The 17199-nt window shown below is 43.1% G+C and overlaps 1 protein-coding gene across 1 annotated transcript in view; it reads left to right on the top strand.

Moving 5' to 3' along the window:
* Window positions 1-16735, top strand: part of LOC124777263 — a 30573-nt gene extending 13838 nt beyond the window's left edge. The window contains exons 6-8 of the mRNA XM_047252593.1: window positions 4835-4966; window positions 9614-9667; window positions 16411-16735. Of these exons, the coding sequence (XP_047108549.1) occupies window positions 4835-4966; window positions 9614-9667; window positions 16411-16553 (329 nt within the window). The 3' untranslated portion in view covers window positions 16554-16735. The remainder of the gene's footprint in view (window positions 1-4834; window positions 4967-9613; window positions 9668-16410) is intronic.
* Window positions 16736-17199: the final 464 nt, after the last annotated feature.

Genomic DNA, 17199 nt, shown 5'->3' on the forward strand with positions numbered 1-17199 from the left:
CTTGTCCAAAAGGGTATGTACATACACGTATTGTTGTTGTTACATTATACAAATATTTTAGTGATGACAAATAGTTATAATGTACTGAGTTTTATCCACTTGACATCTTGTCGTTGAGGTTCAGCGGAGAATGAACAAGTTTTACTACAAAAAATGTTCTGAAGTTGGACAGCTAAGACCGTCGAAACCGGTTGTCTAGAATAAAAAATATTTTGTGCGATCTTAGCTTTTGAATGGTTTCTAAAAATTGAAAGCCGATTTCATTATGCTTTTTATGCGGTTTTTCTCCTCATGAGAATTAAAAACCGATTTTCCCATCTGATATGGTACGACCTTATAATAATTCTTCGAGAAACTGGGATGATAGCAATATATATACGAGGGCAGTTCAATAAGTAATGCAACACATTTTTTTTCTGAAACAGGGGTTGTTTTATTCAGCATTGAAATACACCAGGTTATTCCCCAGTCTTTTAGCTAGACAACACTATTTTTCAACGTAATCTCCATTCAATGCTACGGCCTTACGCCACCTTGAAATGAGGGCCTGTATGCCTGCACGGTACCATTCCACTGGTCGATGTCGGAGCCAACGTCGTACTGCATCAATAACTTCTTCATCATCCGCGTAGTGCCTCCCACGGATTGCGTCCTTCATTGGGCCAAACATATGGAAATCCGACGGTGCGAGATCGGGGCTGTAGGGTGCATGAGGAAGAACAGTCCACTGAAGTTTTGTGAGCTCCTCTCGGGTGCGAAGACTTGTGTGAGGTCTTGCGTTGTCATGAAGAAGGAGAAGTTCGTTCAGATTTTTGTGCCTACGAACACGCTGAAGTCGTTTCTTCAATTTCTGAAGAGTAGCACAATACACTTCAGAGTTGATCGTTTGACCATGGGGAAGGGCATCGAACAGAATAACCCCTTCAGCGTCCCAGAAGACTGTAACCATGACTTTACCGGCTGAGGGTATGGCTTTAAACTTTTTCTTGTTAGGGGAGTGGGTGTGGCGCCACTCCATTGATTGCCGTTTTGTTTCAGGTTCGAAGTGATGAACCCATGTTTCATCGCCTGTAACAATCTTTGACAAGAAATTGTTACCTTCAGCCACATGACGAGCAAGCAATTCCGCACAGATGGTTCTCCTTTGCTCTTTATGGTGTTCGGTTAGACAACGAGGGACCCAGCGGGAACAAACCTTTGAATATCCCAACTGGTGAACAATTGTGACAGCACTACCAACAGAGATGTCAAGTTGAGCACTGAGTTGTTTGATGGTGATCCGTCGATCATCTCGAACGAGTGTGTTCGCACGCTCCGCCATTGCAGGAGTCACAGCTGTGCACGGCCGGCCCGCACGCGGGAGATCAGACAGTCTTGCTTGACCTTGCGGCGATGATGACACACGCTTTGCCCAACGACTCACCGTGCTTTTGTCCACTGCCAGATCACCGTAGACATTCTGCAAGCGCCTATGAATATCTGAGATGCCCTGGTTTTCCGCCAAAAGAAACTCGATCACTGCCTGTTGTTTGCAATGCATATCCGTTACAGACGCCATTTTAACAGCTCCGTACAGCGCTGCCACCTGTCGGAAGTCAATGAAACTATACGAGACGAAGCGGGAATGTTTGAAAATATTCCACAAGAAATTTCCGATTTTTTCAACCAAAATTGGCCGAGAAAAAAAATGTGTTGCATTACTTATTGAACTGCCCTCGTATATATATATATATATATATATATATATATATATATATATATATATATATATATATATATACAACAATTTGACTCTTTTAAGACACCTCACTCAAAATATTATTACGATGAAAGAAATATTACGCACTGAAACAATCAATTTCTAGAAAGTAATGAAATATGATCATTTGTGAATGTGATTGTAAAGTTTAAACTCACTCAAAGTTTTCAGGGTTTTCTCCTTTGCTTTGAGTGCCAGTAAGCTAGAGGTACGAAATATGTCATTGTATGGATTTAATTGTTAAAGAAGCAGCAGTTATTAAATTACGACTATCGCCTTCTTTTCTGTTTCTTTTTTTTTTTAATATTTGACGGTAACTATTATACAGCACTATGAGACACAATATGGTATACTGCATAGCAATGTGATTAAAATATGATGTTTCGTTCATATGCGTGGAGAATTAGTACTTTTAGCGTTAATTTTAAATAAAATTATTGTGTTACAATCTTAAATTTTCAAGAATGTTATGAGTTAAAATTTCAGAGCTGAAAGAACGGAAGTTAGTTGTAAACATTGCACGAACGTTGACACCATTAGTGATGGAGTCCAAGCTCGCATTGATGGTGTATGGGGAATGAAATCGACTGTATTCTCTTGAAAGAAAGCATCCTGGCATTTGTCTTCTGTGATTTATGGAACTTGGGCGCCCAAATGATAGTTCATTATCCCACCGCTGCTATGGCCTTCTACCTCGGTTCGTGCTGAAGAGTCTATTGGAACATATTCCAGCCCGATTGTGTATCGATTTTTGTAGACATTTGGAAGCGCTCTTGCTCAACTTATTGATAGCATTAACAGGGATTCTCAAGAACTGAACTCGATTTTCGGAGACAGTGTACAGTAGTTAAGATGCTGTTTTTATTGTTGTTGCTGCTGTCTTTAGTCCAAAAACAGGTATGATGCAGCTCTCCACGCTATTCTATCCAGTGCACGCCTCTTCATCTCCGAATAACTGCAGCAATCTACATCCTTCTGAATCTACTTAGTGTATTCATCTCTTGATCTCCCTCTACGGCTTTTACCCTCCACGCTTCCCTCCAGTACTAAATTGGTGATCCCTTGATGCCCCGCAACGTGTCCCACCAACCGATCTCTTCTTCTAGTCAAGTTAAGTAACAAATTCCTCTTTCCCCCAATTCTATTCGGTACCTCCTCATTAGTTATGTGGTCTACCCATCTAATCTTCAGCATTCTTCTGTAGAACCACATTTCGAAAGGTTTTATTCTCTTCTTGTCTACGCTGTTTATCGTCCATGTTTCACTTCCATACATGGCTACACTCCATACAATAAATGACTTTCTGACACATCTATACTAGATGTTAACAAATTTCTCTTCTTCAGAAACGCTTTTCTTGCCATTGCCAGTCTATTTTTTATATCCTCCCTGCTTCGACCATCATCAGTTATTTTGCTCCCAAAAGAGCAAACTCATTTACTATATTAAGTGTCTCATTTCCTAATCTAATTCCCTCAGCATCACCCGATTTAATTCGACTACATTCCATTATCCTCGTTTTTCTTTTGTTGATGTTCATCTTATATCCTCCTTTCAAGACGCTGTCCATTCGGTTCAGTTGCTCTTACAGATCCTTTGCTGTCTCTGACAGCATTACAGTGTTGTCGACAAAGCTCAAAGTTCTTATTTCGTTTTTGTGGATTTTAATTCGTACTCCAAATTTTTCTTTCGTTTCCTTTGCTGCTTGCTCACTATATACAAGGTAGATTGAATAACATTGGTGACAGGATACAGCAGTGTCCATTCTAAAATGGCTCTGAGCACTATGGGACTTAACATCTGAGGTCATCAGTCCCCTAGAACTTAGAACTACTTAAACCTAACTAACCTAAGGACATCACACACATCCATGCCCGAGGCAGGATTCGAACCTGCGACCGTAGCAGCAGCGCGGTTCCAGACTGAAGCGCCTAGAACCGCATGGCCACTCCATTCTCAACCATTGCTTTCCTTTCATGTCCAACGACTCTTATAATTGCCATCTTGTTTCTGTACAAATTGTAAATAGCCTTTCGCTCCCTGTATTTTACACCTGCCACCTTCAGAATTTGAAAGAGAGTTTTCCAGTCAAAATTAATTAAGATGCTATATTAATCAAATTAATGGAGACGAGTTTCAGATAGTGGTCACGATATTTTGCCATGTGCTATCCTGTCCCTCCCCCCCCCCCCCCCCAAACCAGTTGAGGCGAATGACGATATGGTTTCCTGTGCTTGGAAGCAGCTAGCCGATCCATTGAACGTTTCTTGTACACTTAATCCAGCAGAAAATATGAGTATAGAGCTAAATTCGAGGATCGATGACTAATTCCTACATCACGGAACCTCGAATACTCTTATTGTGAACACACAGTATTCACTGCAGTTAAGCCAATACAAAAAATACAGTGTCCCCTCTGCAGCAGCTGAGAATGTCTTAAGTGAACTGAAAGTTAGTCATCCCAGAAGGTTGTGACATAAATATGAACTTGCTTGTACTGCAAATAAAAGTTTTTCATGTAGTTTTAAACATGGCTGTTTCTCAGCAACCGTATAGTAGTTTCAGCAGTGTAATCACACAGCGAACCGGTTGCAAATAACGTTTGGTACGTTGACATAGGTTTCGACACCTCTAAGGATGTCTTCTTCTGAATGAAATTTTGAGAAACCGTAAAATTACATTGCGAGAAAGCAATGATTAAGAACAGATATGCTCAAAGTCAAAAATAAATAAATAAATAAATAAATAAAACTGGTTCCAGCCTTTAGCACGTATGCCTAGCTAAGAACAACATCTGACTGGCATTATTGTTTTATTTTATTTTTTAGCTTTAGCATATCTGCTCTTAATTCTGACCGCCCATCTTTTCTGGCAATGTATTTTTACGGTTTCTCAAAATTTCATCCTCAAGAAGACAACATTAGAGGTGTTGAATCTGGGTCGATGTACCAAACAGTTATTTGTAACCGGTTGGGTGTGTGATTTCTAAGATGAAAACAATAATCTTTCAGTTTGAAATATTTTTTCCTGCGTCATTAAATTTGCAACAGTTTTACGAACGCTCTACTGTTGCAGGAACCTTGGATGGACCTTGGTGTAGGAGACAGACGTGTGAGTACTCCCTGGATCACAGGGCTTCTGAACTAAGGGGATGTGCGCCGGTATTCCGTGAGGGCGAGAACTGTTGTGCTTCCCGATTTCACTGCCGTAAGTATTACTACTTAGGTTATCGTAATTACCTCTAATAAAAACTAACCAATACATTCCAAGTGCCACTTAATACACCTGTCTACGTGAAGCGCATTCTAATATGTGTCCGTGACCAAAGTGGCATTATGTCTCCACCTGGGAGTGACCGCTGAAAATGTTTCGTAATTATTTTAATATGAAAATTTTACTGTAACCAAGATAATGGTGCTGAGATAGAAACGCATTTACTAAAAATAGTCACTGTAAGACAAAGAGCGAATTAGGATTCAAAAGGGATGAAGGCTTTCGTCACCATTCTCCGGTCTATACATCAAGAAAGCTGTGACGGCAATGAAAGTTCAGAATGGGATTGAAATTAAGGGTGAAAGTATACGAATGATAAGAACCGCTGATGATACTGCTTTCCTCAGTGAAAGTGAAGACAAATTGCAGTATCTGCCGAACAGCGTGAGAAGTCTAATGAATACAGAATGTGGATTGAGAGTAAATCGAAGAAAGTAGAAAGTGATGAGAAGTAACAGAAATGAGAACAAAGAGAAACATAACAAAAAATTTGGGATCAAGAAGTAGACGAAGTTCACAGAGTCTGCTACCTGGGCAGTAAAATAACCTATGATGGATGGGGGAGGGAGGACATAAAAACCAGATTAACACCCAAAAAGGACATATCTGGCCAAGAGAAGTCTAATAATACCGAACATAGGCCTTAATTTGAGAAAGAAATTTCTGGCGATATGTGTTTGGAGCACAGCCCTGTCTGGTAATGAAACATGGACTGGGAAAAACTGGAACAGAAGAAAACCGAAGGCTTTGCGAAGTGATGCTGCAGAAGAATGTTGAAAAAATGGTGAACTGACAGAAAGAATGAGGAGATGCTCCGCAAAATCGACGAGGTAAGGAATATATGGAGAACACTGGATAGACGAAGGGACAGGATTAAAAGATATCTGTTAAGGCATAAGAGAATGACTTACACCCTACAAGAGGGAGTTGTAGAGGGTAGAAACTATAGAGGAAGAAGAGAATTGAATGCTTCCAGCAGATAATTGAAGACGGAGTTGCAATTGCTGTTCTGAGATGAAATGGGTGGCACGGAGAGAAATTCGTGGAAGGCCGCATCAAAACACTAGGAAGACTGCAGACTAGGAAAAAAAAACCGTCTTGATAGTGTGAAAGCAAGACGTTTGGAAGAAACGGTAGTGCAGTCTTGGGGTAGTTAACAACTGTACTGACACTCGTCGTGCATGGCCTTAACATTAACCGTGAGTTAAATTCTTTCAGCAGAAAAAATTACTCAGTTGTCTCATCCCAAAAGCCAATCGGAAGCTTGAAACACCTCAACAGTTCTGCTGCTCTGACTAGGTTTGGTTGTAGTTCCGTTGCTACCACTGGCGTTATCTTTTTTGCTGTCAATCGCTACTGCTAGCCTTCACTTAAATTTATATTCCTTGATTTTTAACGACACAGTCTCGGATCCAGGGAGTTTGCGTAAATAATTCGCCCAATTAAGGACAGTGTGAAGAGAAAATGGAAATTATACCTGGCACAATAATGTGTCACTTATTAGTTGAAGCCGAAAACCAGCAAGGGGGCCAAGAACAGAACATGCTAGCACAATCCATGACTATTCTTCAGTTTATTGGATAACTGTGGGAAACTTATCAGTCCCACGAGTTACTCTACACGAATGTGGTGGGGTACGCTGACGTCCAAGAGTTGTGCCAATCCACGACTGACGGCATTGCCCGTTGGATAGTGTGGACAGCCCGTAAGCTGTAACCCCAAGACGGGCTGGAACTCTGAGGACAGCTGAGTTGTGCCAATCCACCACTGACATCATTGCCCGCCGGATAGTGTGGATAGTCCATCAGCAGGATCCTTGTGCATGTCCGGAATGTACATGGAGCAATGACAGACTGTAGGACTGGGAAAGTCTTCGTTCATCAACCAACCCCTCTGCCCCATTTTTCAACCAACTACAGGCGTCTCTCAAGGCTCTGTCGTCTGCCTTCATCTTTTACCTCACGCTCACCCCTAGACATTCCTAGACACCATTTCCCTACCCACATTCTGTAATGTCCTGACAAGGCCCCTCAACATGCTCCAACTCACCAATGCCTCCCTCCAACGTCACTTGAATCTTCTGATCGATTATTACAATCCATGGAAGCTGTGAGCAAATCCATATACTACCTCTCTTTCTACAACCAACCCAACCATTCGAGTAACCAGTAAAATATGTAGGGCTAACTTGTGCTAGAAAGCTAACATGGAATGTGCATCCCGTTGCAATGCAACACAAAGCCGAAATCGATAAAAGCAGTTAAAAATACTAACAGCTCCTCACGTCCTATCTGGAATCTACATCCTATTACCATTAACCTCCACTATAAAGTCTGGATCTGCCCCAACATAAAATATTCCTATTTTCCAACACAAAGCCCGAAATCAAAAAAGGATCTAAAACTACTTACAGGTCCTATATGGAATTTACATCCAACTACCATTATCCTCACCTTAAAACCTGTATCTGCGCCACCCTAATATATTCCTGCATTGTCTGCGTATCTGTCTCTCCTAAATTCTACAAATCGCTTTAAATCGTGGAGGGACATGCACTTCGCCTCATCTTACACATCTGCCTTTTCAACTCGCATCCGAAACTAACTATCCTCCTTCCTCACCTTCTCTTCCAGGACTATCTTCGGACTCAATATTTTAATCGTGAAATCAATTCCTGGTATGCAATGATGTATCCACTACTCACCAATACAGGTACCGTTCTACGCCCCTATATCCTTATCACATACTCCACGCACTTTCACGCACTATTCATCATTTCTTGCTAGTACTGCAACGATCAAATCCGTCTTAAGATTTACACTTTTTCCAGCCACAATCACAATGCCCCACCTCGCCAATCCTTCCCATTTTCTCCATCCTTTCAATGAACTTTAGTCGCTACCTGCAGTTCTACAAAAGCCCATATAATCATACACATCGTTCCACCTCCATCATGTACATTACCATTTCCATGTACCATCAACATGATCATTATAAGATAGCAACATTAACATTATCATCTTTCATTTTACTAAGTGTAATATAAAATCATCTTGTTGAGTCCATACCACCTCGTGATGCTGCACTATACCGGGCAAAATGAGGTTCGACATGACATTAGAGGGCATCCCACGACGTCCTTTATCTCAGTGTAGAAGACATCTACAGGCTTTCGCCTTCGTGGCTCTCGTCGAACCAAACGCCTAGCAAGGTGAGAGGGGAGGATAAACAGCGCCAGCAGACAAGCGACGCGGCACAACAACAAGAACAATAATATTTTTAATTTTCTCTCTGTCAGTATCTGCTTTCATTATTTGAACAGTGACGAAGGGCTATCAAGAGCAGCCGGAAGTCTTTTACCCAGTAACTCCAGTTATTCGAAAAAGCGCTGGAAAATAGCCTCTCATAACTGTATGGACTCTGTCTTTCGATTGTGTCCACATCAAGGTGCACAAAAGGAACTGCGAAGAATACAGACTATACCAACGAGAATGTCAGAACGCTGAAAAGTGAAGAAGTCTGGAGTATGAATCAGTCTCAGGACGCACACTGCTTTAACATCCATCGCAACTGCCGCTAAAGCCTGCACACTTAAGTCTAAAGGACACTGAAGAACACAGAGAAATTCTTTTACTGCAAAAAGTTACTTACCCTCTAGGAAATTTCCACTATAAAAGGTAAACTGAACCATTTCCGATCTATCTGTGGTGTACTCTGGGTAAAATTGAGAAGTGGCTTGCTTCTTAAGCTTCTTCTCGATAATGTTATCAGTAATGTTGAATTTAACTTCAATATTTGTAACTATTCTTGTTGCTGCGTTAAGGTCCTGGTCATAATCTCCTTGGGACCATGTGGTGGAAAAGAGATGACGGAAAAGAGATGACGTACCACGTGCTGGAGCTGAACATGTCTGTAATGTATTGAGTGTAAAGAGGAAGCTGTGATGAATTTGTACATAAAATAATCTTTCCAATGAATTTCAAATTTATGATTAGTATTTTTAATCTGTAGGTTGACAACTAGAAAGATACTGGTAGAAACACCTAACTCCATACTGACGTACGCTACATGTTCACAATTTCCAATAACTTACGGAGTTGCCTAGTGGAAATTTTCCACAAACAACGATTGTCATCAACACATCTGTACCAATACACTGCATGTTTTAGCAGAGGACTAGAATTGAGAAATTATTCGTGAACATTTCTGGGAGTAATGGAAAATGGGCGAGCCCACTGCCAGCCCATCAGATTGCTTGTAGTAACTCCCTTAAGAGGAGAAATAACTTTGATTTAAACTACCTTCCATGGTATTGTATGTGCTCAGTTGTTTTTGTGAGTTAAAATTGTATATGTAAACCCATGACGTCAACCATTCATCCAATTTTTGCAATGAGTTGTGTACTGGAAAATGGGCATACAACACGAAACCTATGTCGCACGAAAAAACATGTTTTCTTGAAAAAGCATATACACTGCTCAGCACTTCACCAAGAATATACAGATGAATCAGTTAAAAAGTAGAAGTGTGTCGAAAATAATTTTTTTATTCTTATTACTGGATTTTTTTTTTTCATTACAGCTTCTGCGGATGATAGTGTGGTGAGACATTCAGAGTCTACAACACAGAATGAAGGTTAGTATCTCTCATTCAGAATTTCCTGTAATGCTTCGAATTACGCTTTCATAATACTTCACATTATGTCTTAGCCAAGTATCATTGGTCATTGTGGCTACAACTAATAATCATTAACTGATAACTTCAGTAGCCAACGTTACAAATTTGAGACTTTCCGTCAGCTTTTACACCATTTGGATTCTAAAGCTAGTGCTTAATAATTAATTAAGTATCACCAACCATCATCCTTCAGCTGAAATTTTCTTAGTTTATTTACACTAACTGCAGCACTCGAAGGGTAGTCTGTATCTAGATGAGGAAACAATGATCACTATTGCCTCCGTGGATATTATGAGTGAGCATGTGGTAATATTTTACTACAGGGGACACTGAAAATTTACCAGAATGAGATTTTCACTCTGCAGCGGGGTGTGCGCTGATATGAAACTTCCTGGCAGATTAAAACTGTGTGCCCGACCGAGACTAGAACTCGGGACCTTTGCCTTTCGCCTGCAAGTGCTCTACCAACTGAGCTACCGAAGCACGACTCACCTCCGGTACTCACAGCTTTACTTCTGCCAGTACCTCGTCTCCTCCCTTCCAAACTTTACGGAAGCTCTCCTGCGAACCTTGCAGAACTAGCACTCCTGAAAGAAAGGATACTGCGGAGACATGGCTTAGCCACAGCCTGGGGGATGTTTCCAGAATGAGATTTTCACTCTGCAGCGGAGTGTGCGCTGATATGAAACTTCCTGGCAGATTAAAACTGTGTGCCCGACCGAGACTCAACTTCTGAGGTCAATAGTCCCCTAGAACTTAGAACTAGTTAAACCTAACTAACCTACAGACATTACAAACATCCATGCCCGAGGCAGCATTCGAACCTGCGACCGTAGCGGTCTTCCGGTTCCAGACTGCAGCGCCTTTAACCGCACGGCCACTTCGGCCGGCTGCGTATTCAAATACAGAGATATGTAAACAGGCAAAATACGGCACTGCGATCAAAAACACCTGTATGAGACAAGTGTCTGGCGGAGTGGTTAGATCGGTTACTGCTGCTACAATGGTAGGTTATAAAGATGTATGTGAGTTTGAACATGGTGTTAATGTCAGGGAACGAGAGATGGGACACAAAACCCGGAAATTCAACTAATTATCTGCCGTTTTCCCTGTCATACGTTTCCATGCGCGTCTTCCGGACCAATTTACAAATTATGATGCGTAATTATATGGTATTCTGGCGGCACTGGAGAGGGATCACAGACATCACCGTACAAGGTTTCTTGTCTTTTCCGACTCGCTTAGTGCACTGCAAGCACTTCACTAAATGTATCTGGTAGACCCATTGATTCAGCCCACCCATGACTCCTTACAGCGGCTCCAACATCGTGGCAAGGAGATGAGCTTCTTCTGGGTACTTGGCCACACCGAGACACAGAGAAGCGAGATGGCCGACAAAGCCGTCAAGGGAGCATGTCGGGATGGCGCTGTCCATGAGTGACCCATCCCGTTGCACGCCATGGTATCATTTTCTGACAGACGCGTTATACGTGAGTGGGAGACTGAATGGTTGCAGGTGACAGAAAACAAACAGCGGTCGCTGAAATCGACTACACAGGCATAGCGGACGTCATGTCAGCGTCGCCGCTGGAAAGAGGTTCTGCTTACCAGACTGCGCATCGGGCATAACCCTTTAACACATGTCTTCCTCCTCCAGTGGGAAGATCCATCACTCTGTAAAGTTTGTGTCGTCGCACTTTCAGCTAGCATATTTTGGCAACGTGTATCCTGTATAATGATATTAGGGCAGCCCTCAGTCTCGATGGAGATCTGGACACCATCCTTGCAGACACTGATTCCCGTGTTACGAGAGTGGCGACATTTTGTGAACTGTCAGGCCTCATCCCTAAATTGGTGGGGAAGAGAGGCCGACTTTAATACATTATAAAGTGCTCCGCATGTGGGGACAGCCTTCGTTGCCACCCACGAGGTTAGCATGCTGACTTCTCGTCAGGGTGCTGATGACCATGATGTTGAGCGCCACCCAACTCAAATCATCATCATAATCATCACCTGAATATCTGTAGGGAAACGCCGCCATGGTTCCACTTCCCTCCTCACCCCTCGCCAATCGAAGGTTCTGCCGTATCACTAATCTTGTCGTCAGCGGGACGTTAAAATCCAATCTTCCTTCTTCGTGTGATCTTACCGTTTGTTATCAATGATTGTTATATGTTGCTTAATGTTGCCAAAAACAGTAAGTAATTGAAACTCTCACTGAAAATAAAAAAAAATTACTCTGTCAACGACATTCAGGTTCCAGTCACATTAATGTTACCTCCACCAATTTTCGACGTCAGCGTGCAATAAAAGCTCACACGTGGAAATTGGTAGTACCAGCAGTGGAGGATACGTAAAGTGTGCTGGGGGCAAGCCGGAAAACGGTGCAGTCGTTATCGTAATGCGGGAATGGAGCGATTCATCTACGTCCAAAATACCATGATCATTAGATTCGGGGCAGGGGTGAAAGCATTTCCGGAACGGCTTAGTTTGTAAACTGATCGCGTGCCGCCATCGTTAAAGTGTACCGTGTACGGCGATATGGCGCTACCAAGGACTGGCGCCGAGGTAACTGTGGTGCACTGTGGACCTTAGCTGACGGAGATGAACGACGGCTGGGCAGACGTGCACGGGCGAACGGACGTGCCAGTATGGAACAACAGACTGTCCAGCTGAACGAAGGGGCTGCGAACAGTGTCTCCTCAACGACCGGTCAGCCAACGTTGCTGCCTGTGTCCAACTCTAGCAGGCGCCTAGTTCACGCGCCATGGCTCACTGCTGTCAATGGGCGACGAAGGCCCGAATTTGCACGCCAGTTCCACAGCTGGACGTCCACTGAGCGGCGACAGGGGGTCTTTTCAGATGGACCACATTTTTTGCTCCATCGGCATGTACAGCCTGAAACAGCTGAAAGCAAACATCCAGCAACCAGGGGGGACCTTTATGGTCTGAGGAAGGTATAATTGGAACTGTCTGGATGATTTCGTTATTCTGAAAGGCACAGTGGACCACCACGAGTATGTCCACTACTAGCCATTAAAACTGTTACACCACGAAGATGACATGCTACAGACGCGAAATTTAACCGACACGAAGAAGATACTGTGATATGCAAATGATTAGCTTTTCAGAGCATTCACACAAGGCTGGCGCCGGTGGCGACACCTACAACGTGCTGACATGAGGAAAGTTTCCAACCGATTTCTCATACACAAACAGCAGTTGACCGGCGTTGCCTGGTGAAACGTTGTTGTGATTCCTCGTGTAAGGAGGAGAAATGCGTACCATCAAGTTTCCGACTTTGATAAAGGTCGGATTGTATCCTATCACGATTGAGGTTTATCGTATCGCGACAATGCTGCTCGCGTTGGTCGAGATCCAATGACTGTTAGCAGAATATGGAATCGGTGGGTTCAGAAGGGTAATACGGAGCGCCGTGCTGGATCCCAACGGCCTCATATCACTATCAGTCGAGATGACAGGCATCTTATCCGCATGGCTGTAACGGTTCGTGCAGCCACGTCTCCATCCCTGAGTCAACAGGTGGGGACGTTTACAAGACAAGAACCATCTGGACGAACAGTTCGATGACGTTTGCAGCAGCATGGACTATCAACTCGGAGACCATGGCTGCGATTACCCTTGACGCTTCATTACAGACAGGAGCGCCTGCGATGTGTACTCAACGACGAACATGGGTGCAAGAATGGCAAAATGTCATTTTTTCGGATGAATCCAGGTTCTGTTTACTGCATCATGATGGTCGCATCCGTGTTTGGCGACATCGCACATTGGAAGCGTGTATTCGTCATCGCCATACTGGCGTATCACCCGGCGTGATGGTATGGGGTATCACTGGTTACACGTCTCGGTCACCTCTTGTTCACATTGACGGCACTTTGAACAGTGGACGTTACATTTCAAATGTGTTACGACCCGTGACTCTACCCTTCATTCGATCCCTGCGAAACCCTACATTTCAGCAGGATAATGCAAGACCGCATGTTGCAGGTCCTGTACGGGCCTTTCTGGATACAGAAAATGTTCGACTGCTGCCCTGGCCAGCACATTCTCCAGATCTCTCACCAATTGAAAACGTCTGGTCAATGGTGGCCGAGCAACTGGCTCGTCACAACACGCCGAACACTACTGTTGACGAACTGTGGTATCGTGTTGAAGCTGCGTGGGCAGCTGTACCTGTACACGCCATCCAAGCTCTGTTTGCCTCAATGCCCAGGCGTATCAAGGCCGTTATTACGGCCAGAGGTGGTTGTTGTGGGTACTGATTTCTCAGGATCTATGCAGCCAAAATGCGTGAAAATGTAATCACTTGTCAGTTCTAGTATAATATATTTGTCCAATGAATACCCGTGTATCATTTGCGTTTCTTCTTTGTGTTGCAATGTTAATGGCCAGTAGTGTATCTATCTTTGGGGGTAGTTGCGCGATGGCACGGTCACTTCTGCCAGCAGCATAATGCAACGTGTCGAGACTCTCACAGTGTAAGTCCGTGGCTCGAAGAGCATCAGGATGAGTTTACGCTACTCCTCTGGCCACCGTACTCCCCGGATTTAAACCCAGTCGGGAATCTGTGGGACCACCTCTATCGGGCTGTACAGGGAGCGATCCGCAACCGAGGAACCTACCGCAGCTGGCCACGGCCCTGGAATCGACGTGGCTCCACAACTCCGTCGGTACCTTCCAGAACCTCACCGACTCTTAATGCTCGTCTATCAGCGGTCCACGGTGTAAAGGGCTTTTGGCAGGTGCTCACATTTATGTGATTGGGCACTGTACTTATGGAGACAACAAAACATCGATCCTAATTGTACAAGAGGTGCTTGCAGCAAGCGTGTGTATCTGGAAAACTCAGAAAAACTTTCCTCTCCAGAAAAGCCGTTCCTCAACTGCACAAGTTTTCCGTACGTAATATTGCATCCAAGCAGGATTAGAAATGTTATTCTTGTTAGACGGATTTCATGTAAACGAAGAATAATTCGAGGTGGTACACTGGTTCCTTTAGAGGTCACAGTTCGTAATAATTGACGAAACCTCATCGAGTAAAACAGAAGTGATTCCTGACGTTCCCGAGGCCAATGTTACGGGCCGTCTGCTGTCCCTCGTCTACACAAACGATTTGGGAGACAATCTGAGCAGCCGTCGTAGTTCGTTTGCAGATGATGCTGCAGTATATCGTCTAGTAAAATCATGAGAAGATCAAACCAAATTACAAAACGATTTAGAAAAGATATTTGTATGGTGCGAAAATTGGCAGTTGACCCTAAATAGCCGGCCGTTGTGGCCGACCAGTTCCAGGCACTTCAGTCCGGAACCGCGCTGCTGCTACGGTGGCAGTTCCGAATTCTGCCTCGGGCATGGATGTGTGTGATGTCCTTAGGTTAGTTAGGTTTGAGTAATTCTAAGTCTAGGGGACTGATGACCTCAGATGTTAAGTCCCATAGTGCTCAGAGACATTTAAACCATTTTTATCACCCTAAATAATGAAAACAGTGACATTATCCACGTGAGTGCTAAAAGGAAACCGTTAATCATAGGTTACACGATAAATCATTCAAGTTCTATGTCAGTAAATTCAGCTACATATGTAGGAATCAAAATTACGATCAACTGAAATTGGAAAGAACACATGCCAATGTTGTGGCGAAGCAAACCGAAAACTGCGTTTTATCAGGAGAACACTTAGAAAATGTAACAGATCTACTAAAGAGACTGCCTGCACTACGCTTGCCCATCCTTTTCTGGAATGCTGATGCGCGGTCGGGGAGCCTTGCCACATAGGTTTAACGGAGTACATCGACAAAGTTCAAAGAAAGGCAGCACGTTTTATATTATCGTGAAATAGGGGAGAGAATTTCACTGGCATGATAGAGGATTTGGGGTGGACGTCACTAAAACAAAGGCGTTTCGCGTTCCGGCGGTATTTTTTGATGAAATTTCAATCACCAACTTTCTCCTCCGAACGTGAACATATTCTGTTGACCCCGACCTTCATAGGGAGAAACGATCATCATAATAAAATAAGGGAAATCAGAGCTCGTGCGGAAAGATATAGGTGTTCGTTCTTTCTACGCGCTGTTCGAGGTTGGAATAATAGACAATTATTGTGAAGGTGGTTTGATGAACCCTCTGCCAGGCACTTGAGTGTGAGTTGCAGGGTATCTATGTAGGTGTAGATATAGATATGTTACGCTGAAAGCTGAACGTCCGTCGTACATTCTTTAAGTCAGTCACTATAGAAAAGTTGTCGTAGAAACAGAACCACATGATTTTATTTATAGTTTCCTCTTGGGATTTGCTCATACGTTTAAATTTTACTGCATTCAGCAAAAAAAGTCAATTTTAGTTTTGCAGTAACTACACTTACATAAGCACTTGGTAACGTCGATTCATATAACATCCTTGTGATCAACAGCCATTGAATTCACTAGTATGCACATTAGATAACATGAAATCAATCGCACCGCCGTCAGTACTGTTAATTTACCAGCATTATGTGTTGGTATTAAGTATTATGTGTCCCTGACAAACTTAGTGGCTGTATCTTTGTGTATGTGTGTGTGTGTGTGTGTGTGTGTGTGTGTGTGTGTGTGTGTGTGTGAGTGCTCGCGCGCTTGTGGCACACCAACTACAGATCTATAAATGGCGAGCAAGAATACATATATGATTGCTCTCTCTTACAGTTGCAGGTAACCAGTGCTCCTTCGGAGAGCACAGACTGAACATCGGCGACGAACTTGTGGTCGGCAGCAGCCGCTGTGTCAGATGCGGGTGTGACGTGCCTCCATTCATAGCGTGCACGGAGACGTCTGAATGCGACGCATAACTCGATTCATAACTTGCACACAGAGTCCACATCTTGGATGAGACGAACATGGTTTTAGGTCTTCAGACGTTTACATATCAGATTACGATTTACATGTCACATTTCATAGAAAAAATTTAATCAATGAAATGTAATTAACATGAAAATGAAAGTAAAGTAATAAATCACAGACCAAGAACTAATTCCAGTGAAGGTCTATCTGAAGGAAACTAACCTCAGTACTATATTGGTATAGTTATATAATGCTATATAGGTGCAGTACATTACCTACAGCTTGTAACACATCTTCTAAATGATTGTTCATATTGACTGTATATGTAAATAGGTAAATAAGGTGTGCATGTCAAAGTAGACATCGTATAGCATATTGGCTGGCTGTGGTTATTCATGGTGGTGCTTACATCGGATGCCCACACTGATGTCTTGAGGCGACCTGCACCTGCTTCCTCCAAAGTATGTATCAGGTGTAGTGTCAGAACCTGAACCAACATGACTGGTGCTTATGGAGTTGGGTGTTAAGCTGGTGGTATTGTGGAAAAATGTGGTGAAAAGAAAGAAAGGGAAGGGGTGCAACCCGGAGTTTGTACTTAATTTTCTGTATGTAACAATTTGTACGGATATAAAGAGGAATGCTCACATTTGCTGA

The sequence above is a fragment of the Schistocerca piceifrons genome, chromosome 2 (genome assembly GCF_021461385.2).
Source record: "Schistocerca piceifrons isolate TAMUIC-IGC-003096 chromosome 2, iqSchPice1.1, whole genome shotgun sequence".
NCBI classification, from domain to species: domain Eukaryota; kingdom Metazoa; phylum Arthropoda; class Insecta; order Orthoptera; family Acrididae; genus Schistocerca; species Schistocerca piceifrons.